The following is a 25,445-nucleotide window of genomic DNA, read 5'->3' on the forward strand; positions in this document are numbered from 1 at the left end:
CGCGATTCTGCTTAGTAGGGATGACAAAGATTAAACGATTACAATGACCCACTTAATCCAACTTTTTATGGAGGGAACAAGTTGAGATTTCCAAAGCATCTATCCGAACTAATTTGAACATTTGTTTGGTTTATATTTATAGCTTTTTATGATGTAATCCGAAACCCTATAAATTAATCCTTCAAAATTTATCCCCATTCACTAAAATATAAAAGAATTAATTTTACTTCATATTGAACTTCAGGAAAGAAGGAAAAGAAAAGAGAAATTTTAACGAGTTAGCTTACACAAATAAGAGCGATGCTATATCAAGCAAAAAAGATTATCGCTAATGTTTCACAAACAACAATTAACCAATCAAAATTCTCTATTAAGAGGAATACAAGACAATTGGTGGAGTACATGGAGGTTATTATGGAATGCAACATGAAAAAATCGCATGCAAAATATTCGCGATTTATAGCTTTATCTACCAAATAATTATGGAGCCATGATGTTGTTAATCGCGCAGACGATGCTAAAAAAAACATTGCTCTCAAACAGCAAACTAAACGGCTCAAGTTTGACTCCATTTTCAATGAGTGCAGTCAATAAACGATTTTACTATCATTGCATTCACCATATGTGTAGCACTCAATGGGACATGCATATAAATGGCTACAAAGATAAGTAACTGGCCACTTGCTGAAATTAAAGAGTGTCAGTCAGCTTATCTGCAAAATCTTTAATAGAGATGAATATGTTCCAAGGGAAGCACATACTACTCCCCATGCAGCAATTACCACACTGAGAACAACCTGCAGCAGATGATGACATTATAAAAGTCAGGAAACCTCAGGAGTAAAATATGGATTTGTATTCCCTACACTCGAAACAATCATAGACGCCTTTGACCAATTCATGAAATCTACACTATCGATCAAAATCGAATGGTTCACACCCAACTTTGTCCAAAATATAAAGTTGAAACATGAGCCGTCCAATCTTGATCTAAGAGTCGACCACGTAATTTCCGTGAAACCAAATCCTTATATTAGAGTCTCAAACATTGAAAACTAGGCATTGAAATTAGTTTTAAACAAAAAAGAAAATAAAGAATACATAAGTGTGTTTAAATGATTTTTCTCAGACCGCAATTCTCTGTGGTTAAGCAAAACAACTAAAAAAGTAGTTATACATTCAAAAGATGTTTTGTAGACTCTATTTTAACTTTACCAAATTGATTTTAAAATGAATGCATATCAAAATATGAGCTGTGTAATCATCATAATCCATGATTGTGTGATTTCATAAAATCCAAATCTGTTTTCCTCTTGCAAGTTGCAACTACTTAATAAGGCGAAAGAATGTGACAGCAAGTACCCCACAAAAAAGAGAAAAAATGTGGATTGTCACAGAGAAACTGTTATTATAGCTATGTTATTGTATTCAACAGTTATTAATTTTTTTTTTTTGAAGGAAACTGTTATTATTTTTATTGCCTAAAAAACCGTTATTTTTATTACCCTCTAAAGGACCCTCTTCTGAAATTAATAATCAAACTGGTGAATAGAATTTACTACTTTTAAAATTTTCATAATTAAAATAATTGAACTTGGAAAAACATAAAATTAACAAGATCAGCAGCACTGATATATACCTGTGTACTTGTAGCCTTTTTCCCCACAATTTTCAGAAAACATAAAGCCGGCAATACGATTGCCTGAAAATATAGAAATCCTACATTATATAACAGTTTACACTTTACATGACTTAAATCCTTAAAATTAGCTGAAGAAAATGACAAATCAAGTCCATGTAATGTTGGGAACATTAAAAAGGTAGTTGCGTATACGTCGAAAGAATCAAGAGTAAATTTTGAACTACAAATATTAATATTTTCACAAAAACACTAGTTCAAATCATAGAGCCTCTCTCCTTGCAGGGGTAAACATAGCATACAATATCTTATTATAAAAAAGTTGGACTTATATACAGAAGTTTTAATTTTAAATCCAGACCAGAAACTTCATATTCTATAACCATACATACCAATGCCTATTTGTTAGTCAAGTTAGATTTTAGTAGAAGATTATGTGTGGCAGAGCATTCAGGAAGCTTAAATACAAGGCAGAAAACTTTACCCCAGACATGACAAGTAAATAAATGCTTTATTACAATAATGCTAACAAGTAAAAGGTTAAATAAGAAAATACAAAATGGTTGAAGACACGTCGGTCATTTTTTTTCTCTTTCTAAATTTTTATTTCGGGTGAGGGAATGACGTCATATTCCGAGAAAAAAATAGAGTAAGAGTAATTGTTGCTGTTTAGTCTCATACATGCATATACATTGTATTTTCCCCTCAAACCATGTTCCTTTAAAACAGAACGGTACTTACAAATTCCTTGCACATATTGAATGCAACTATTTAACCGAAATGTATGCTTACCACAAGTACACTCAGGAGAGAACCAATTAAAGCCATCACTAGCCCTGAAATTATAATAAAAGATGTCAGGGCCATGTTTTCCATCTGACACATAATGCAGTGTTGATTTTTTTAATACATAATTTCTAAATATACACACACAAACACATTATTTGCGCAGATAAATAAGTATGTAATTAGAATTTAGCAGTTAGCGCTCCAAGATTTATCAAGGACAATATGAGCATTTAAGCTGCCAGAATAAAAAATAATTGTGATTACGTATAAAGTAACAATTCAATATCTATTTGATGATCCAATAGTTGTCCTCATGATAAAAAAGTGATTGAAGTTTAAAAATAATATATCCCATGTCATCAATGATCCAAGATAAGAGCTGGTTCTTAAAGAGCAATGGCAGCTTTTCTAGTTTTTTTGAAAGGGGCCAAAGAGTTGAGTAAATTATATTTCACTAGTTCCACATAAATTGTTCGATGATGCAATAGTTTGGTGCTCTTGTTTCGCCAGTACCTTGATTGAATCTTGGCATTAAATCATGTTTAACTACTCCACCAAGGCAGATACTGTCATATTAATGGAAAGAATAATATTTATAAATATAATACTGATACGAATCTTGTATATCATCAACATAAACTACCAGGTTGATTGATATATTTATTTAATGAGGAGCATTTAGTGAAAACAGAGTGATCTGCCTCACAATGGATCATCCCAAATTACTGTAGGACTTTGCTAAATCCTCCCAACCCCTTGTTCAAAAAAAAATAAATCCTCCTAACCCTGCTCGAGGTGATTGTTTCAAGCCATACAAAGACTTGTACTTTGCATACATCTGGATGGGATAGCTCCCAAGTACGGTTAGAGTCTAAAGCTGACATCTCATCAAGATGGCCTGCCTCCATTCTGGATGGGATAGCTTCCTGAAAAGCCTTTGGCATAGAGACAAATGAAAGAGCAGAAACGAAAGCACAATAAGTGGGAGACAAACCATGGTAAGACACAATTATAAATAAGATGATCGTTAAGGGTTGAACATTTAATTTTGTGGATGGCAATGGGCAAATGAGCAGACACAGGTGGAGCAGGAGCAGAGGTGGAGACACTTAGAGCAAGAGCTGAAGCATGTGGTCCAAACCTTCACTCATAGGTGATGCCAAACCGATTCAAAGGAAGTGGAAACTGTCAATGGAATTAATGGCAAATCAAATTCTATAAGATTGCACATTTATTTGTAATAGTCAAATAATCATCCTTTCAATTAGCATAATTAGCTGTAAATATATACACGTCAGTTTAGCTAATTTAGTGGGTTGAAAGTCAACTTGGCAACTTGTAAATACATTGTATTTATATGAGAAATCAGAATGAAGGGGGATACAGTTTTGACCCTCATTTCTTAGTCTCTCTGAGTTTAATATCCCTCGTTTCTCTGAGTTTAACATGGTATCAGCCTAGGTTACAAACCAAGAACCTAGTCTGTTTTTTATTCTTTTCACTTCTGTGTCTCAGTTATTCGTTTCCCAGTCCAGATTAACCTCTTGTTCAATACCTATTTCCATAGTCACATGTCTACCGAAAAACATGAAATCTTGGTGGTTCGCCTTAATGGCAAAAACTACTCAACTTGGGCATTCCATTTCGAGATATTTGTCACAGGAAAAGATTTGTGGGGTCATGTTGATGGCAGCACCCCATTTCCTGACAAAGAGAAAGATAAGGTTGCACATGCCAAATGGGTAGTCAAAGATGCTCAAGTCATGTCCTGGGTCCTAGGCTCTGTTGATCCAAACATTGTCCTGAATCTCCGACCTTACAAAACAGCAGCCACAATGTGGAATTACTTGAAGAAAGTCTACAATCAGAACAACGCCGCTCGAAGATTCCAGCTTGAACACGACATAGCTTTGTTTAAACAGGATAGTCTCTCCATCTCTGAATTTTACTCTCAATTCATGAATCTTTGGGCTGAATATACTGAGATAGTTTATGCAGACTTGACTTCTGAAGGTCTAAGTTCTGTACAATCTGTTCATGAAACTACCAAGCGAGATCAATTTCTTATGAAATTGAGATCTGAATTTGAAGGTATTCGGTCCAATCTCATGCATAGAAACCCTCTACCATCATTGGATGCATGTTTCAATGATCTATTACGTGAAGAACAACGTCTGCTGACACAGTCCATCATTGAAGATCAAAAAGTGTCTTCTGTTCCAGTGGCTTATGTGGCACGAGGAAAGACAAGAAGTCATGACATGAGTGCTGTTCAATGTTTCTGTTGCAAGAAATTGGGACATTATGCTTCAAACTGTCCAAACAAAGTCTGCAATTGCTGCAAACAAGACGGACATATTCTCAAGGAATGTCCAATAAGGCAACCAAGGAATTATCTTGAGGGGGCCCATGAGTGGCAGTACTACGTCTTTTGTAGGTCAAGAGAGGTTTAGAAAGTTGTTGCCTTGAATGAGAGTCAGAAAACAATGGCAAAATAGAAACTGGAGAAGAGACGAGGTCATGATGTGATGCAAAAAAATATTTATTTTCTTGGAATATGACATTTCTAGATACCCAAATCCTACGAAGGTTAGGATCATAACATAGAAAACCATTTTGATGAGGAGAATATCCAAGAAAAGCACATTCAACAGATTGTGCAGTGAGTTTGGTGCGTTCTTGTGGAGGAAGATGGACATAACACACACAACCGAAGACACGTAGAGTGGAGTAATTTGGTGGGTGACCATATAACCGAGTGAAAGGGGACTCATTACCTATTGACGGAGATGGCATTCTGTTTATAAGATGGACAGCAGTGGAAAGAGCTTCACACCAAAATCGTGAAGGCACATGAGACTCTAACAAAAGGGTGCGAACAACATCAAGCAAATGACGGTTTTTTCTTTCCGCTACCCCATTTTGTTGTGGAGTTGAGGGGCATGACCTTTGAGATATAATGCCATTAGATTGCAAAAATTCCTGAAATGAGTGTGACATGTACTCCCCCCCATTGTCAGAGCGAAATATTTTGATTTTTGATGAAAATTGGGTCTGGACATAAGCATGAAAAAATTTGAATGTGGAAAAGACTTCATCTTTTGATCGCAGAAAATAGACCCAAGTGAAACGACTATAATCATCAATAAAAGTTACAAAATATTTGTAATGAGCATGAGATATAACTGGTGCCACACCCCAAACATCACTATGGATTATATCAAAAGGTTGTGTTACATTAGACTGATGTGTTGGAAATGGCAAAATTTTACTCTTACCAAGCTTACAAGGAATGCAATCAAAATGAACAGAATTAAGTGATGGGGTGTGTTTATTTCCAAGAAAATTAGATTTTAGCAACTCATGAAGTACATTTGCGTTTGGATGTCCAAGACGCTTATGCCACACTTGGTAATCAACAATAGCAGAATTACAAGAAATTAAAGGCAAAGAAAGACTTTGAGGCAATGAAAACTGGATTGGGAAAAGACGTCCAACTTTAGGCCCCTTCGCGATTATCTTCCCTGATTGTTGATCCTGCACAAGACAACCAGATTGTGAGAATTGTACTTGACAATCATTCTCGACTAATTGACCAACCGAAATGAGATTACTAGTGAGACCAGGAGAGACAAAAACATTTGTTAGAGATGAAGAAATATCACCGATGGCTGTGATAGGTAATTGATTTCCATCAGCAGTATGTATCTTGAGATTTCCAAAATATTTTTTGATATTAGAAAGAAATTGGGCATTGCTGGTCATGTGGTTGGAAGCCCCCGAATCAAAGTACCAGGAGGAAGAGGATTTACCTGAGATTCCTAGAGCAGAGAAGGCAGAAATGATCATTTGTTGAACCATTTCAGGGGTGACTGTTGAACTACTAGGAGCATTCTGCTGAACTGGTGCTGGATTGATCGAGTTGCTAGGAATAGATGAATCAACCGAGGTTGTAAAGGCTGTGACATTTCTCCTTGGTGGCCTTAAGGAGGAAGTTTACATCAAACTTCCTAATGGTATGCCTACACCTTCACCTAATACTGTTTGCAAACTAAAACAATCTTTGTATGGATTGAAACAGGCACCAAGAGTATGGTTTGAAAAGTTTCGATCGACACTACTTGGTTTTGAATTCAGTCAAAGTCGGTATGATCCATCTCTTTTCCTACAAAGAACTCCTAAAGGCATGGTGGTGCTTCTTGTTTATGTGGATGACATTGTTGTGACTGGTTCTGATCAAGATGCTATTTCTAGGATCAAAAACTTGTTGCATTCAACTTTTCATATGAAAGAGTTGGGCCGTCTCACTTATTTCTTGGGTTTAGAGGTGCATTATCATCATGAAGGTGTTTTTCTAAATCAACAAAAGTATATTCAAGACTTGGTCCAGCTAGCTGGACTCACAAATGCAACCCCTGTAGACACTCCCATGGAAGTTAATGTTAAATATAGAAGAGATGAAGGTGACCACCTTGACGATCCCACTCAATATCGCAAACTGGTTGGAAGTCTCATCTATGTAACTATCACTCGCCTAGATATTTCTTTTGTTGTACACACAGTTAGTAAGTTCATGCAAGCTCCACGACATTTTCATCTTTCAGCAGTGCAACGAATCATTAGATACCTCCTTGGCACCCTAAAGCGTGGTTTATTTTTTCCTGTTGGTTCATCAATCAAACTCCAAGCATATAGTGATGCCAATTGGGCTGGCTGTCCAGACACAAGAAAATCTACTACTGGTTGGTGTATGTTCCTAGGAAATGCTCCTATTTCATGGAAATGTAAGAAACAAGATTCAGTCTCAAAGTCATCCACTGAAGCAGAATACCGCGCAATGTCTGCTGCTTGTTCTGAAATAATATGGTTGCGTGGACTTCTAACAGAGCTTGGATTCTCTCAAGATCAACCGACTCCGCTGCATGCTGACAACACCAGTGCCATTCAGATTGCAGCAAATCCAGTTTACCATGAACGGACGAAACACATCGACGTTGATTGTCACTCTATTCGAGAAGCCTATGATCGAAGAATCATCAATCTACCACATGTCTCAACATCTGTTCAAACAGCTGACATTTTCACTAAAAGTTTGACACGTCAGCGGCACAATTTTCTACTTGGCAAATTGATGCTTGTAGATTTACCAGCATCAATTTGAGGGGGGATGTCAATGGAATTAATGGCAAATCAAATTCTATAAGATTGCACATTTATTTGTAATAGTCAAATAATCATCCTTTCAATTAGCATAATTAGTTGTAAATATATACACGTCAGTTTAGCTAATTTAGTGGGTTGAAAGTCAACTTGGCAACTTGTAAATACATTGTATTTATATGAGAAATCAGAATGAAGGGGGATACAGTTTTGACCCTCATTTCTTAGTCTCTCTGAGTTTAATATCCCTCGTTTCTCTGAGTTTAACAGAAACTCGGGTAATAAAGACATATCTAGTACTTCGGGAGGAACAAAAAATAGAGGTGTGGATTCAAAAGACTCAAAATAGGGAATAGACAAAACCAAACTTAGGGGCGGTCTTAATCTCATCATTTGGTAAAGAAACTCGGCCGAGACGATTAATAAGTTTTTCCACCTAGGAATGGTGGTATTTTACCATGCTCCTTAGGGACGCTATGAAGGATAAACACCATGATCATATTGCCAAACTTCACCAATACCTGCTTAAGAATAAGATCATCACTAACTAACATAAGTTTGAGGACGTCAATAGTGGATTGAGCTCGAGCCAAATAATCAAATAAATCTTGATTAGTCATCTGAAGGGTAACTAAACTGGGAACAGATTCATACAATCTTTGGATATCGTTAGCCTAAAGATTTTTAGCCTTATGCCAAACCTCATAACATGTCCTATATGGACGGAAATGTACCATCAGCTGAGGCTCAATAGAATTCCACAACAGAGATATTAGTTGATATTCAGCTAGTTCCCAATCATCTTTCGATGTAGCACCAATCTTGAAAGCCTTCTTAGTAAGATGATATGAAGGAAGCTGGCCCAAGAACCATAACTCAACATATGAATACCAACTCAAATAGTTCTTACCATTCAATTTTTCAAGTTGTGATAGTGGTCATTCCTTGGAGTGCAGATGATATCAAGCCCCTTTTCGTGGAATCAACCTTTGCAGACTTTGAGGACTCAATAGTTGGGATTTTAGACATGATGTCTCATCTCAACCAAAAAATGCAACAATACCAAATAACGAAGTCTGGGTTGCATGACCAAACCAACAGGTTTGAGGCGGTAAAACCGAAACAGTGAAGAATCAACACATGGGAAGCAAAAAACTGCCAGAACACACCTCAAACGCGAGACCCACAAGCTGGAAGGGGTTCCAATAGAACTGGAAAGAAAAACGGGAATAAACGACAGCGCAAAAATAAGACCAGAGGTTAGAGCGTGACACACACGCACCAGAAAAACGTTCAGACTGTGACCAGAGGGATTTTGACAGTAAGCAAATCGGCAGTGTATGGTCACGATGGTGGGCCGCGTGTCTCTGTCGCTGATGGCGGCAGGGGCTCTGGTGATGGATGAGGTCAAACAGAGGTCTCTCTTGGATATCCAACAGCCAAAGAAAAGCCAGGGTTTTGAACCTGGCTCTCGATACCAACTTGAGACTTAATATCTTGTCTAAATAATGTGAGGAAAATTCACACACACACAGAGGCATGAGCCTCCTAATCAATCCCAAGAATGAGGGAAAACATTAACTAAGAAAGGAAAGTATAATCAAGACAAAATCACACAATATCTCAACAGAAACAACCAGTTGGTTCTCAATATTAAAATATAATTTTAAGTTTCCGGAACCATTATAAATTCTTAAATATTTTCATAGTTGGAATAGGAGGCTGTTCGAGGTGTTGAACTTGATGTGGCAAGATTGATGTTCTAGCCGAGTATCAGATAATTGTAGCATAGCCCTGCTAAGTGCTGACCATCTCTAGCTATAGTATGGTGATATAATTTTCTTGAGTGTCTGCTAAATGTGATGACATATAAATGTATTGTATTGAGACAAAGATTAACACTTACCGAAAAAAGGAATCACAAAAGCAGCACAGACTGTAGATATAACCAGTGCTGTTCTAAGCAGAATGAAGCACCAATTAGTGCTTGAGATGCTATGAGGCAACAACTCCTCTACACTTCTTGCCAGTGGGTTCATCATCAAAGCATATTTGTTCATAATTAAGGAAAAAAGAAAATTGAAATTTTATAATGTCTCCATAATATGATCAAGCCTAGTTCAACTTAAATAAATAGAGTTCTTATCACGGAAAAGGATATTTAGTTAGCGGGATAACTGCCTGAAAGAGAAACCAGACATAATTAGAAACATTGCAAATGTACCTTGAAAGAAAGAAAAAAAACTATACAAAAATAACGCAAAGAGACCCAAAAAAATTCTTACTATAGTCCACAAGGAGACTTTGGAAGCAAATGCATCTCGTGGTAGATTCAATGTTATTTGTGACAAAGTCCCTTCACCAAACATGAGAAATCCCATGGCTCCGACGCCTCCATATAACAAAAAAGGCAAAACAAAACTGTACAATAATAAAATGTATGAGGTAAGTGAAAATAACACTAATGAAAACAAGTATGTGTTACTATCAAGGTTTTAAATTGCAGTCGCGGTAACATCCATGTCAAGATCTTTAATATTGCATAGAATCATGGTCAAATGCAGCTAATGCAGCCTCAATAACAGTCACGAAAACACCAAAAACCTTGACACTGCAATCTAGATTACTATCGCAGACTTTTTATAAAAAAAAAAAATTAAAAAAAAACCTTGGTTGCCACTGAAAAAGAAAGTTATGTAGCATACCATATGATTATTGCCTTCGTAAAATCTTTTTTGTTAGCCATAGACTGATAAATATTGGGGAAAACTGAATGTCCTGCAAAGCAAAACCCATAGATACCAAAAGCAAATGGAATGCCACTCCAGTTCACAAATTGACCAGTGTGATGGAATCCAACATCTTTTCTTGTCCCAACAACAAACACACAAGTAGCAACCAAAGCTGTACCAATAACCCCTCCAGCTGCAGAATCATCACAAGTAATCTCAGTAAGTGCTTGCTACAGAGAGGTTGAAAATAAGGATTGATATTTTCAATAGACATTATGAGTATTGTCTCCACAACTTAAAATTTTCGGATTGTCAAAATTATTTGAGTTTAGAGAACCTGAGAGATAGGAGATTATACGAAGATCCTTCAACCAAACAGTAGGGAGAATAATAAGTGCAGCCAAAATTGCAAATAAGTGCTTGCCATCCATATTTAAACCTCCCCAATGCAAGTTTGTTCCAGGAAACAGACCAGCAAGGTTATCACCTTCCATGATGATATATTCCACACAATATGACTGTGTTCATAAAACATTGATATGTCATATAGATCATGTAGAGTAATAAAGGCAAAAGAAATGGATGCACTGCAGCACTTACATATAATTCGATGTACAAAATGATCTGCCACAAAGTAGAAAACAAAAATAAATGTCAGTACACAGATTATTAAAACCAAACTATGCAATAGGAAATGCAAGGTATGTCAGCATTAGTTAACACTCCTGTTATAGGGAGTTTGAATGAAAAGGTATAAAATAGAGATGAATCATATCATGGTATATTATTTCATGGCCTTAAGATATAAAACAAAATGATCAAAGATATGGAGAAACCTACACCATTCAGTAACATGTTTAAGAATTATAAGGAACATCTAGAATGAGTAATAAGGAACTGAGATCCACAATGTTAGAACCTAGATCTAGAAGGAAGGAAACAGAATGAAGAGACAATAAGGTATAAAAAACCTGAGGAATGAAAAAAGAACTGCATAATAAATTTGAATTTAAATTTAAATTAACAAGTGCTGGAGGTTCAAGGAGCACCAGGAGCAATAACATGCCAATTACCAAGACCACCTAGATACTAAGACACTGCATCTTCTCTCAAATTCATAAGCCTTTACATATACAAATCGCTTCTCTTATGTATCCTTCAGTCCATTTCTAGACATTGCAAGACTAATCATTCACGTTTGAATTCTAACAACGAGGAAACAAACTTAGTGTATGTTTGGGAGTTCACTTCAGTCACCACTACCGAAAGTCTGATTGCATTTCACTGTGGAAACACACAAGCTACCAACTGTAGCTTCAAAAGGAACACTCGTTGACCTTTTGCCTACCGACCAAACAAACATACTCTTAGTGTGTGTTTGGATTAGTATATATTCGGTTAAAAGCAATGAATGATCATATTCTTACTAAGAAAGACTATGCAAAATATAAACAAGTTCTCCCCCAAAATTAATCAAAAGCAAAAACATTCTTACTGATATAATAACTCGGCCATATTTTCCAAATGCAGCTTCTCCAATATCTGGGTAGCTAATGATACCTTCTCTGCTTTGAAAGCAATGTCTCATAAGCTCTGCCGTATAACAGCATACAACTGCAAAAATAAGCATCACCACCAAACTCACCCACCCAGCTTGCTTCACAGTATCAGGTGTAGATAGTAGCCCAACTCCAGCCATGATATTAATCCCTAACCAGGTACAACATTACCTCATCAGATGACCACTTCTAAATAAAAATAAAGGAAGCAGAGCTTAATAATTTATATGCCAAATAACAAATAATACTTTAATATGGAAGTCATAGTTATAAATTGCGGTCCACAGCTACAATTGTGGCCACAACATAAAATCTTTAGAGGTCTCCGTAGTGGCACCACAATATCAAGTTACACATTTACAACAGCGACACTTATGATTGAAGACATGTCCAGTGTCCGACACAGACACGACACTAACACGTGTGATTATATTGAATTATGTCATTTTCTCAAAATATTATCGGTGTCAATGTGTCCATGCCGTGTCCGTGCTTTATACATTCGCATCATAACCTCTTAAATTTTGGGACGGGGCTAACTCAACCACTACCACCGGCTTACAAGATGAGAGATGCCTCTAACTTATTAACTCGTTTTCAGGTCATATCTCATCCAACGTGAAACTCTTAACATAAGCGCAAATGCAATTTAGAAATTATAGTTGAGATACTAAAGTGAAATTGAAGTAGCATACCATTAAATATAGTTTGAGTGAAGGTACATCCATAACCAATAGGCAATTCCTCAGGAATTTGCATTTGAATTGAAGCTTTCTCCCACCATGTTGTTGGGAACCCTTCTTGAATTTGATTACCAGATAGAAAAGATGTCTTTCCATCATGTAATTCTAAGTAACTCTTTGATGAAAATGAACCCACAAAACTTGAATAAAGAACACTTGGTCCTCTCAGAATTGATCCAAGATTTGGTGCAGCAGCAATTGTCAAAGGATCAATAGCCTCACTATCACATAAACAAAAATAACAAAAATCAGAAAAAACAAAAACAACCAAGCCTTATTCCTCTAAGCGTGGTCGACTACATGGATAAAATTACACCATGATGTTTTATACCATATTGAGATCAACTCATTAATCTCTAACTCTTTCCTAAACAATTGAGGTTGTTCTCCATTTCCACCATCGAGCTTGAATGCGATTTCTATTTCTAAACCAACCAGTTACTATTACATTTTAGATTGATTTAATTAATTAATAATGTATATGATCTTTATTACAGACCACATACATCATTTAATAGATCATTTAATGAATGAATCTCAAATGTTGAATTTACTTATAACAATGACAAGATGGTGTACACGAAAATATGTAACAAAATAATTGATGCGACTCATCAAAATAACTCAACATACTTGTAAGTTTGAGGCCATTGTTGAGAAGTGAAAGATTCAGGTTGTTGATCATCGTCGTCATAACTGCCACGATTATTGCTACTGTCACTATCGTAGTTAACAGCTTCAATGTCGGTTTCATCTTCGTTTGCATCCAAAAAATATTCATTCTCTTTTTCTTTGTTCTTATCGTTGTTGGCCATAATGATTGATTGATTCTTGTTGTTACAATGTCACCGATATTTATTCTGTTGTTTGTGACTGTGTTCTGAGTCAGCGATACGATGATTAAATTAATAATTAAAGATGGTAGTGATAATGATAATAATGTAAACCTTCATTAAATTAACTAATGTTGAAAATTGTGATGTTGAGTGAAATCATCCAGCACATGTGATGAAATCATATCATATCACTGAATAACACCTAAGTTTAAAAATATCTCTGAATAGAGACATTGTTTTCCGTGGTCATCCTCCTACTATAGTACTATAGTCAGACATTTTACAATATTTTTTTTTTATATAAGACTTTATGAAAATAAATCAAAAATATTAGTTTTGCTAGAGCATAAAGTTGAACCTCAGCTAGGAAAATATTAATTAGTATTTTTTATGAAATATAATATTAATTAGGAAAATATTAAAGAGTGTCTTTGGGGCATTTGATAAGAGGATAAAAGTAAAAATATGGTGTTGAAAAATGATAAAACGTGATGAATTTAACTTTTTAAAAGTTAAAATGCTATTGAATTCAATGAAACATATTACTTTTTGTTACCTTAACTTGTTAAAAAAGAAATATTAATTAGTGTTAAATTACTCTAAAAAAATTAATTTGTATTAAATTGTTCTATTATATATTTATATAATTAAATTAAAGTTATGTTAGGCCTTTTCTTAGCCTAAAATTTTAAGACCTAAAACTTTAACTTGAATCCGGTTCGGATTGTTTCCATTCATTATATAACATTGATAACCGTTCAATAAGTCGTCTTAAATTGCACACATTCACAACAATGTTAATGGAAAGTTAGGACCCGGTATGACGTTTACCCCCAAAAAAGATTGATTAGAATTTACAACCCGATATTTGAGGGGAAGAGAACAACCCCATCACAATGGGAAAAATTTCTAATTAATATACTAACGAATGTTACAAGATAGTTGCTTAATAGACCCCACAAAATTGTTCATATTTATGAAAAAGACGATCGAGAATTACAACGAGGCATATATTTACTCACAAAAAATGATCGAGAGTTACGACCTAGTCGATTGAGCAATCCAATACTCAAACTTGTTGAAGTTAAAATGATGACGTTTGGGTGGGGATAAAGAAAATTGCTTTTTAGGCTTCACTATTTGTTCTCAGGAACCCCGAAAATGACACTTTTACCTTCAATGGTAGTAGTTAGCTATTTCAGATTCAATCTTCATAAACAAGAACAAAGAAAAACTCCTGGCGCCGTTTCCGGTAGGAGACTTGAATATGTCTCCTACGGTAGAAGACATTAAAAAAAGACTATTTTTTTATAACAAAAAATGACATGTGTTGCCGTTAGATTGACAAAGAACACTAATCTTACCATAAGCCCTCCACACTAGATTTTTTTCATTTGGTAGATCTGAGAGAGAGAGAGAGAGAGAGAGAGAGAGAGAGACGTGCACTGTAGCAACTGCATTTTGTTGCTCTTCTCACAGTAATTTAATGGAGAACAATTAACCCTTAAAGCTTTAAGTGCCTCTGGAAAATTAATTGGAATAATGATTGAAGATTAAAAATCCAATATAATAGTATGAATATACAAGTACAATCTCAATTTGAGAACCCAAACAGAAGGATTTTCAAACCCCCTTAAAGACACCTACCAACCTTCCATCCCAATTATTTATTTATTTTTCGTATTCTGGCCAAAAATGTAACTAACACATGCTAGATTCTTCTCCAGGGAAGCATTAAATTAGAAACGGAAGAGTGTAAATTTAAATCTTGCGGAAAATCATTAACCCATTTTCAGTTTAGATTAAGTAACTCCATAGATGTTAGATGTCCAGGAGAATTACGAAGGTGAGAGTAAGAACAAGATATTGATGTTTTTTTTTGACAAAAACAAGAGATTGATGTTGTTGTTTGTGGTGGGCGAGTAAGAGACATAGATGGGGAAAGAGAAAGATGATGGAACATATTGTAAAAATAATTTAATGTTTAGAAAATATGATAATACTATAGTCTTCAAAAGTTTTCAAGTACATCCAATCATTGACATCAGTTTTGTAAAAAAAAACCTCAAGTCTCCTACGATAAGAGACCTAAAGAGGTTGCCTACCGTAACTTTGCCAAAACTCCTACAATAGTTAAGTATTGTAGAAATGCTACTGTTCTCAAGTTTATTGCTTTATACCTTAGTATTCGAATAAATAAAAATGAATGATGAAATACATGTGCCACATTACTTTAGCCATTAGTAGTTTTGGGATAGCGTACTAATAAATACTATAGTATAGTGGATTATTCACATTCATTGATTGATGGAAAATAGAGAATTTACTTAAACATATATTCTTCTTTGATGTTATATGACTGTGGATATCAAATGAAATTATTGTAGTTGGTGTACGATAAAGAAAGTGGTCGAGGAATCAAATGTTAATGGTGGAACCCTACTCGTTTCTCCATATTTTTCCTTTGATGTAAGGCAAAAAGCAGTTGGGTTTCGGTACTTACCGCATGAGATTTTTTTTTTCTTTTCAATATTTTTGTTCCATGCAAGTTTGGATCTAAAACAACAGTCAACTACACGGTAGACCAACAAATGATAGTTAACTATCATTTTCATTGAGGGTAAAAACATCATTTTGGAGTGTTTGAGAGTAAATAGTGAAGTCTAAAGAGCAATTTTAGGATACAAGTTGAGATTTTAAAGCATCTAGTACAATTTAACCCCCCCTAACAACCCTTCAAAAAATAGGGTGCATGATTCTTGTTCGTCTTTTTTTGTTAGAAAACTATATTCGGTCCAAGAACCGACTTTTTATACTATTTTTGACTGGGATACTTGTCTAACCATCAATACATTGGTTTGATGTAAACCGAATTATCCAAACTAATTTGGACATTGGCTTAGTTTATATCACATAGCTTTCATGGTATTAATTAATATAATCCGATATATAAATTAATCCTTCAACATTAACCTCTATTCACTATAAAATGAATTTTAGTTCATTCAAAACTTTAGCAAAGAAGATAAAAAAATTCTAATGATTTAGCACACATAGTTGTACTAGTACCAAAATAATCATGGATCTATGGTGTTAACCACAGAGACAATGCTAAAAAAACATTGCTCTGAAACAGCAAACTAAACGGCTTAAGTTTGACTCCATTTTCGACAGTGCAAACAATAAAGATTTTGTTGTATATCATTCCATTCACCATATGTGTAACACTCAATGGGACCAAAGGTAGGTAACTGGCCACTTGCTGAAATTAAAGAGTGTCAGTCAGCTCCTCTTCACAATCTTTAATAGAGATGAATATGTTCCAAGGGAAGCACATACTATTCCAAATGCAGCAATTACCACACTGAGAATAACCTGCAGATGATATATAGCATTATAGAAAGTAAAGTAGGGAGAGAAAAATTGGAAGGATAGGAAAACATGAGTAAAATATGGATTTGTATTATGTAACTAAACAATCATATAATCTAAGTTATTTGATAAAGATCGAACAATTCATATTTCATCTTTGTCCAAAATATGAAGTTGAAACACGAGCTGTCCAGTCTTGATCTAACAGTTGACTACGTAATTACGTGAAAACAAATCCTTATTGGAGTCTCAAAATTTGAAAACTAGGCATTGAAATTAGTTTTATACAAAAAAGTAAATAAAGAATACATAAGTGTGTTTGGTTTTGCTCGGACGCCAATTCTGTGCGGTAAAACAAAACAAGTAGTTGCACATTCAAAAAATAAGTTGAATGGCACAGGGAAATGTAATACACAACATAAATATATGTTGTTATAGATTCTATGTTACTGTGAAACTAACATGAACAGTTGATTATTCATAATTATGGCTCCGTACTAACATGTATTCAACTGTTATTTTTATGTACCCTCTCAAGGACTCTCTTCTAAAATTAATAATCAAAGCTACTACACTGAATTTTTTTCGTAAATAAGATAATTGCACTTGGAAAAACATGAAATTAACAAGATCAGAAGCACTGATATATACCTGTTTATTTGTAGCCCTTTTCCCCACAATTTTCAGAAAACAAAAAGCTGGCAAAACCATTGCCTGAAAATACAGAAATCCTACATTATATACCAGTTTACATGACTTAAATCCTTAAAATTACCTTAAGCAAATGACAAATCTAGTCCACGTAATGTTGGGAACATTAAAAGGTAGTTGCGTATATAATGTAAGGGGATGACGTCCCAATCCAAAACAGAGAAGATTTTTATTAACTGATATTCGTAGTTGTTTAGTGTTTCATGCATGTAAATAACATTTTTCCTTCAAATCATATTCCTTAAAAGAGAACAGTACATGCAAGTTCTTTATACATTGCTAGATATTGACCGCAATTAATATTTAACTGAATTGTATGCTTACCACAAGTACACTGAGGAGAGAACCAATTAAAGCCATCACTAGCCCTGAAATTGTAACAAAAGATGTCACAGACATGTTATCCATCTGACACATAATACCAGTATTGATTTTATCATGCAGATTTTCTTATAAAATTATTTTCATCTAAATCCACACACTTAGAAACCTTTTTTTTTACGCAGATAAATAAATGTGTAATTAGTATTTAGCAGTCACTACTTGATGTGGCATGAAATGATTGATGCTCTAACCGGGTATCAGATATTTGTAGCATGGCCCTGCAAAGTGCTCACCATCTCTAGCTATAGTGATATGATTTTCTTGAGTGTCTGTTGAATGTGATGACATATAAATGTACTGTATTAGAGACAGAATAATGCTTACCGAAAAATGGAATCAGAAAAGCAGCACAAACTGTAGATATAACCAATGCTGTTCTGAGAAGAAGGAAGCACCAATTAGTGCGTGAGATGCTATCAGGCAACAATTCCTCCAAACTTCTTGCCAGTGGGTTCATCATCAAAGCATATGTGTTCATAATTAAGGAAAAAATGAAATTGAAATTTATAATATGCATAATATGATCAAGCTAGTTCGACTTTAATAAATAGAATTATTATGACATAAAAGGATATTTAGTTAGTGGGATAATTGCCTGCAAGAGAAACCAGACAAAATTAGAAACAATGTCAATGTACCTAGAAAGAAAAAACCATACAAAGTTAATGCAAAGAGACCCCAAAATTTTCTTACTATAGTCCACAAGGAGACTTTGGAAGCAAATGCATCTCGTGGTAGATCCAATGTTATCTGAGATGAAGTCCTTTCGCCAAACATAAGAAATCCCGCAGCTCCGACGCTTCCATATAAAAACACCGGCAAAACAAAACTGTACAAAAATAAAATGTATGGGGTGAGGGAAACGAACACTGAAGAAAAAAAGTTTGTGTTGCTATCGAGGTTTTAAGCTGCAGTCGGGGTAACGGTCGTGTCAAGATCTTTAATATTACACAGAATCATGGTCAAATGTGGCTAATGCAGACTCAATAACAGTCACAGACACCAACAACCTTGATCCTGCAATCTAGATCACGATCACAGACCTTTTCTAAAAATCCCTGGTTTCCACTGACAAAGAAAGTTATGTAGCATACCATATGAGCATTGCCTTCGTAAAATCTTTTTTGTTAGCCATAGATTGATAAATATTGGGAAAAACTGAATGTCCCGCAAAGCAAAACCCATAAATACCAAAAGCAAATGGAACACCACTCCAGTTCACCAATGGAGCAGTGTGATGGAAGCCAACATCTTTTCTTGTTCCAACAGCATACACACAAGCACCAACCAAAGCAGTACCAACAACCCCTCCAGCTGCAAAATCATCACAAGTTATCTCGGTAAGTGCTTGCTAATAAGGATTGACATTTCAATAGACATTATGAGTATTGTCTCCACAACTTAAAATTTTGGGATCATCAAAATCATTTTATTTTAGAGAACCTGAGAGATAGGAGACAAAACGAAGATCCTTCAACCAAACGGTAGGGAGAATAATAAGTGCAGCCAAAATTGCAAATAAGTGCTTGCCATCCAAATTTAAACTTCCCCAATGCAAGGATGTTCCAGGAAACAGACCAGAAAGGTTATCACCTTCCATGATGATAAATTCCACACAATATGACTGCATTCATTAAAACTTGATATGTCATATAGATGGTGTAGAGTAATAAAGGCAAAAGAAATGGATGCACTGCAGCACTTACATATAACTCGGTGTACAAAACGATCTGCCACAAGATAAAAAGTAAAAAAATGTCAGTACACAGATTTGTAAAAACATTAAACTATGCAATAAGAAATACATCTTATATCACCATTCTTTAACACTCCTGTTATAGTGAGTTCGAATGAAAAGGTATAAAATAGAGATGAATCATATCATGATACATTATTTCATGGCCTTAAGATATAAAACAAAAAGATCAAAGATATGGAGAAACCTAGACCATTCAGTAACAAGTTGAAGAATTATAAGGAACATCTAGAATGAGTTATAAAGAACTGAGATCCACAATGTTAAAACATAGAACTAGAAGGAAGGAAACAGAATGAAGAGACAATAAGGTATAAAAAATCCGAGGAAACAAAATAGGCCAATTAAACTTCATTTTGCGAAGAAACAAGAACCGCACAACAAATTTGAATTTAAACTTAAAAAACAAGCGTTGGTTGTTCAAAGAGCACCATGATCATCAATAGGCCAATCACCAAGACCAACTAGATACTATGACACTGCATCTTCTTATAAAACCTTTAGCCTTTACATATACAAATTGCTTCTCTTATATATCCTTTATTCTATCTATTCTAGCCATTGTGAGATTAATCATTCACGCTTAAAACAAACAAGCTACAAACTGTAGCTTCAAAAGGCACACGTGTTCCCCTTTGCCTACCGACAAAACAAACACACGCTTAGTCTGTGTTTGGATTAGTATAAATTCAGTTTAAAGAACGAATGATCATATTCTTAGAAAGAAAGACTATGCACAAAATAAACAAGTTCTCCCCCATAATTAATCAAAAGTAAAAACATTCTTACTGATATAAAAACTCGGCCATATTTTCCAAATGCAGCTTCTCCAATATCTGGGTAGCTAATGATACCTTCTCTGCTTTGAAAGCAATGTCTCATAAGCTCTGCTGTATAAAAACATACAACTGCAAAAACAACTATTACCAGCAAACTTGCCCACCCAGCTTGCTTCACAGTATCAGGTGCAGATAGAAGCCCAACTCCAGCCAACACATTAAGCCCTAGACATACACATACATATTTATTGAGCACAAATACACACAGACAGAATAAGGGCCCGTTTGGATTAGCTTATTTTAGAGCCTATATAAAACAACTTATGCAAATAAATAAGTTTTTATGTATTATTTAAAAGTTTTTAAGGTAGTTTATGAAAAAACTTTATGAGGATACAATTTTCGTTAGTGAGGGCTTATAAATTAAAATAAAAGCTTATTTATTTACATAGGCTATTTTTCATAAGCTCAAACCAAATGGGGCCTAAATGTCCAAGGATATGGAAACCACAGTTCCAAACCACGGTCAACGGAAGTTTTTAGTGGTTTGCACAACATCACAATTGCGGACGCATTTACTCACACTTTTCCGCAATATGAAGATTGTTTGAACAGCAACCCCAGTTTAAAAGAATAAAGAAACGATAAACATGCAAACAAAGTACACATGTGTTTGGCCAATTTTGCTTACGTCTCCAACTTGCAATTGCAATTAACAAGTATGATGAAAACATATTATATTGGACTTACCATTAAAAATAGTTTGAGTGAAGGTACATCCATAACCAATAGGCAATTCTTCAGGAATATTCTTTTGAATGGAAGCTTTCTCCCACCATGTCGATTCTTGAATTTGAGTACCAGTTAGAAAACCATCTTGTAATTCCAAGTAACTCTTGGAAGAACGACCCGCGGCAAAGCTTGCGTAAATAACACTTGGTGCTCTTAGAACTGATCCAATATTTGGTGCAGCCGCAATTGTCAATGGATCAAGAGCCTCACTATCACATAAATCATACACCAAAATCAAAAACATTCAAACATAAACAAAATTGTCGCCAAAATATGTAACATGAATATAACTGGTGACATACTTGTAACTTTGAGGCCATTGTTGAGAAGTGAAAGATTCAGGTCGATGAGTAGCAATGCGATCATCTTCGTCGTCGTCATCATTATTATTACTACTGTCACTATCGTAGTTAACAGCTTCAATATCAGTTTCATCTTCATTAGCATCTAAGAAATAATCATTCTCTTTTTCTTTGTTCTTGTCACTGTTGTTGCTGGCCATGATGATTATTCTGTAATTTAATTAGTATAAATCTTGTTAATTTAAAAATATGATATGATTTGATTTGATGTGTGAGTTAAGAAAGAGAGTTGGAGATGCGGAACAGTTGCATTGTGAAGCGGAAGATGATAGAAAGAAGAAGAAGAAGCTTACCTTGACATCTGTAACAAAGCTGGAGAACCAAAACAAAACAAATGTGTTGTCAATGTCCTCTCATTTTTTACTATATATTATTATTATTAAGATCCAATCCAATCCAATACATATTGGAAATTGAATTTCTCATTCAAAAAAAATTATTGGAAATTGGATTATCATGGAAATTCAAAATCACATTCCTTTTTTGAAAAAACGCCTACCAGTCATGAGGAGTGGGATGAGTCAGTTTCAGGAGGTGGTCAAAACAAACACTTTTTTTTTTTTAAATCGAGTATCTTCTCGCGCAATTGCAGATATTAATTTCTCAATTATTGTGAGACTCAATTGAGCGGCAAGAAAAGACTCATGTCATCTCATCTAAGCGCTCTTGGATAACAAACATATTTAAAAATGCGGTGTTTTATGACAATTGTTGATAAAATATTTAAGCATGTCCAAGCTCGGTTCAAACATGTGACATTGATTAAGTTAAAGAAGCTCGTGTCATGTTATTTAAGCATTTTTGAATAATTATAGATTTGATCCTCTTATTTTAATTACTTATGAAATTTGTCCCCCGTTTTAAAACATCAAGTTTTGGTTTCTCTTTTAAAAAATTTAACTTAAAAATTGTGATAAATCCTATTTAAATTGAATTTTTTAGGGGGGTCTCAAGTAATTTTATGATTGAATTTTTTTAGGGGAATCCTATATATATATATAGAAGTATCTGCAAAAAAACAGCTCAAAATTCGATTTTTAGGTCGATGTTTTTGTTTCTTGAGTTTTAGGTGCGTTAAAAATTCATATTTAATTCGTTCCAGGTCGAAAAATTCAATTTTTTTTCTGGGAGATGTTGTTTTTAGGTCCTAAACATGCGTGCAAACAATTGTGAAAAATTCAACTTCTAGGTCACTTTTCCGGACACGGACTTGGAAAAAAATTGCGATTTTGCGTGTTTTGGTCGAAAAATCAAAATAAATCGAGACTTGGTCAGAATGCTACATAACTTTTGAGACACCTCTATAAAAATACATATAGAGGATCTGCAGAATTCTGTAGCATTCCGAATAAGGCTCGATTTATTTTGATTTTTCGACCGAGACGCTTAAAATTACAATTGATGCTCTGCCAGGAACTGCACTTAAGTGCAGTTGAGCCAGCTGCAGTTAACTGCAACTGGCTCAGCGGTAGTTAACTACAGCTTGTAGACTGAACAGTAGTTAACTGCAGTTGAGGTTAAAATGGTATTTTCCATGTATTTTAAGGCAAAACTTGATATGAGAAAAACTATTTTCTACCGATAAAAATAGAAAAAGGTTAACTTGTACCCTTGAGACATAAATTAAAAATTGTGTATTTATTGTCTTTAAAGTTTCAAAAATTATATTTTTTAATTCTATTTCAGCTTTTACCCATACAATTTTTTTTTTTAAGGGATCATGACCCATACAAATATTGATTATGAATCCAAACAAAATTAATGAACATCGCCGGTACCACCTACACCGATGACAAAATTAAACATTGGTGGCAAAACTAAGTTGAATTAAGAGTGAGCATTGATTATGAATATAAGAAAAGGACGACTAGTATAGGAAATAAGGCATGATAGTATTGATATCAGAATTGTGTGCTGTTCTTATTCATGTAAAATCTTATATATACAAGAATATTATCTAATAATGGCTAACCTATAATATGATTATAATATAAAAACTATTAAATAAATTACATGAGTCAACTTCTGTACAAGGAATATGTCATGATGTGCTTCTTTAATTCCATAATATGCATTTATATGTCAATGATCATTAGTGTTGACCACATTCCAAGATATACTCTCAACACCCCCCCTCAAGTTGGAGGTGGGATTGAAATTTCAATGACACCCAACTTGCCGAGTATTCATTTATAAGCGTCATCTCCAAGTGGTTTAGTAAAAATGTCAGCTAGTTGGTCAGAAGAACGAATATAGGAAGCAGTTATGAGACTTGATTTAATTTTCTCACGAACAAAATGACAATCAATTTCAATGTGTTTGGTGCGTTCGTGAAAAACTGGATTTTCGGCAATGTGAATGGCAGCTTGACTATCACAATAAATTGTGATCGGCTGAGGATGATAAATACCGAGATCAGAGAGAAGATATTTTAACCATTGCAACTCAGAAGATAAGGTTGCGAGGGAACGATATTCTGCTTCAATAGAAGAGCGAGAAATTGTTGGTTGTTTCTTGGTTTTCCATGAGATGGGATTAGAACTACGGCACAAAAAAATCTAAAGAAGTTTTTTTTTTTAAGGAAAATCTAAAAAAGTTTATATTAGTTAGGCTTAATAGTAGTTTTAGCCCTCTAACTTTTCCAAAGTTGCGATTTTGGTCCCTTAAGAAAAAAACTATAAAACCGCCCTCTAAGTTTTGCATCTTTGACAGTTTTGGACCCCAAGGCCAATTTTGACTCGGTCTACACTGACGTGGCACCTTAAGTGAGGTGCCACGTGTTATTTTTTTTTTACCAAAAATTGGTCTTGGGGGGCCAAAACTGCTACAGTTGCAAAACTTAGGGGGCAGTTTTGCAGTTTTTTTTAGGGGGTCAAAATCGCAACTTTGTCAAAGTTAGGGGCAAAAACCGCTATTAAACCTTTTTCTTTTTAAGGGATAAAGAAGTTTATATTAGTGACATTAGAGTTCTACTTGTCCATACATTTTGTTAGCTGCAGATTCGTCAATCAAGACGAGGCATCATCTTCAGGAGTAGAAATAGTCACAATTGTATCATTTGAATTATCATCATTGTGACTATTTTCAGGAGGAATATTATGATGAGTTGGTGAACCGGTAAATAGGTCATCAAATTCATTATCAATAATTTGAGTGTTAATGCTTATTGCATTATTAAATGGAGGGGATTGAATATCTTGATAGGGAAAAACAGTTTCATGAATTTGAGTGTTAATGCTTATTGCATTATTAAATGGAGGGGATTGAATATCTTGATTGGGAAAAACAGTTTCATGAAATTGAACATCGCGGGAAACATATATTTAACGAGTTTTCATGTCATATATGCGGTATCCTTTTTGATTTAAAGGGTAACCAACAAAAATACCAGGTTTAGAACGCTCATCGAATTTATGTTGAATGTTATTTTTAGAAAAACATAGACATCCAAACACGCGAAGTGATGAGTATGAAGGAGGAGAACCAAGTAAAACTTGATGAGGGGATTTAAATTTTAGGATTGGAGTTGTAAGTTTATTTATAAGATAGGTTGCAGTAAGAACACATTCACCCCAAAATGGAAGAGGTAAGTTTGCTTGAAAGCGTAAAGCTCTTGCGACATCAAGAAGATGTCGATGTTTTCGTTCCACAACTCCATTTTGTTGAGGAGTTGCAACGCAACTGCGTTGATGAATAATTCCATGATCATGAAACCATGTTTGCATTTGTTTGGACAAAAATTCTAAACCATTGTCAAAACGTAACAGTTTGGAGTTGAGGAAGAAAAATGTCTCCATTACCAGAGTTGATTTGATCAATTTTGATATTAAA

At 34.7% G+C, this 25,445-nt stretch overlaps 2 protein-coding genes across 2 annotated transcripts; both read right to left on the reverse strand.

The window, feature by feature from the left end:
* Positions 1 to 283: 283 nt before the first annotated feature.
* On the reverse strand, positions 284 to 13,614 carry LOC11411503 (amino acid transporter AVT1A). Its single transcript, XM_024770118.2, has 12 exons — positions 13,256 to 13,614; positions 12,575 to 12,843; positions 11,816 to 12,030; positions 10,921 to 10,944; positions 10,658 to 10,838; positions 10,294 to 10,513; positions 9,874 to 10,009; positions 9,750 to 9,769; positions 9,495 to 9,640; positions 2,432 to 2,475; positions 1,640 to 1,702; positions 284 to 797 (listed from the first exon to the last, which is right to left on the reverse strand). Exons 1-12 carry the CDS (start codon positions 13,435 to 13,437, stop codon positions 705 to 707), a joined length of 1,593 nt encoding a protein of 530 aa, XP_024625886.1. The 5' UTR covers positions 13,438 to 13,614; the 3' UTR covers positions 284 to 704.
* Positions 13,615 to 16,361: 2,747 nt separating this feature from the next.
* LOC11408946 (amino acid transporter AVT1A) lies at positions 16,362 to 22,088 on the reverse strand. The gene is made up of 13 exons (XM_003624955.4): positions 21,908 to 22,088; positions 21,555 to 21,764; positions 21,211 to 21,461; positions 20,471 to 20,685; positions 19,632 to 19,655; positions 19,369 to 19,549; positions 19,020 to 19,239; positions 18,619 to 18,754; positions 18,501 to 18,520; positions 18,250 to 18,395; positions 17,866 to 17,909; positions 17,482 to 17,544; positions 16,362 to 16,833 (listed from the first exon to the last, which is right to left on the reverse strand). The coding sequence occupies exons 1-13, from the start codon at positions 21,913 to 21,915 to the stop codon at positions 16,741 to 16,743; spliced, it is 1,611 nt and encodes a 536-aa protein (XP_003625003.3). The 5' UTR covers positions 21,916 to 22,088; the 3' UTR covers positions 16,362 to 16,740.
* Between the last annotated feature and the right edge of the window lie 3,357 nt (positions 22,089 to 25,445).

Source organism: Medicago truncatula, chromosome 7 (genome assembly GCF_003473485.1).
Source record: "Medicago truncatula cultivar Jemalong A17 chromosome 7, MtrunA17r5.0-ANR, whole genome shotgun sequence".
NCBI classification, from domain to species: domain Eukaryota; kingdom Viridiplantae; phylum Streptophyta; class Magnoliopsida; order Fabales; family Fabaceae; genus Medicago; species Medicago truncatula.

Bases quoted from the DNA above. Each gene is read 5' to 3' on its own strand.
- LOC11411503 (XM_024770118.2), bottom strand. From the start codon at position 13,437: ATGGCCAACAACGATAAGAACAAAGAAAAAGAGAATGAATATTTTTTG. The intron at 10,010-10,293 runs GTATGCTACATA...ATTATTGTACAG, and splicing joins ACGAAGGCAATAATCATATG to TTTTGTTTTGCCTTTTTTGT. The intron at 798-1,639 runs GTATATATCAGT...CATCTGCTGCAG, and splicing joins AAAAGGCTACAAGTACACAG to GTTGTTCTCAGTGTGGTAAT.
- LOC11408946 (XM_003624955.4), bottom strand. The intron at 21,462-21,554 runs GTATGTCACCAG...TTTATGTGATAG, and splicing joins CAATGGCCTCAAAGTTACAA to TGAGGCTCTTGATCCATTGA. The intron at 18,755-19,019 runs GTATGCTACATA...ATTTTTGTACAG, and splicing joins ACGAAGGCAATGCTCATATG to TTTTGTTTTGCCGGTGTTTT.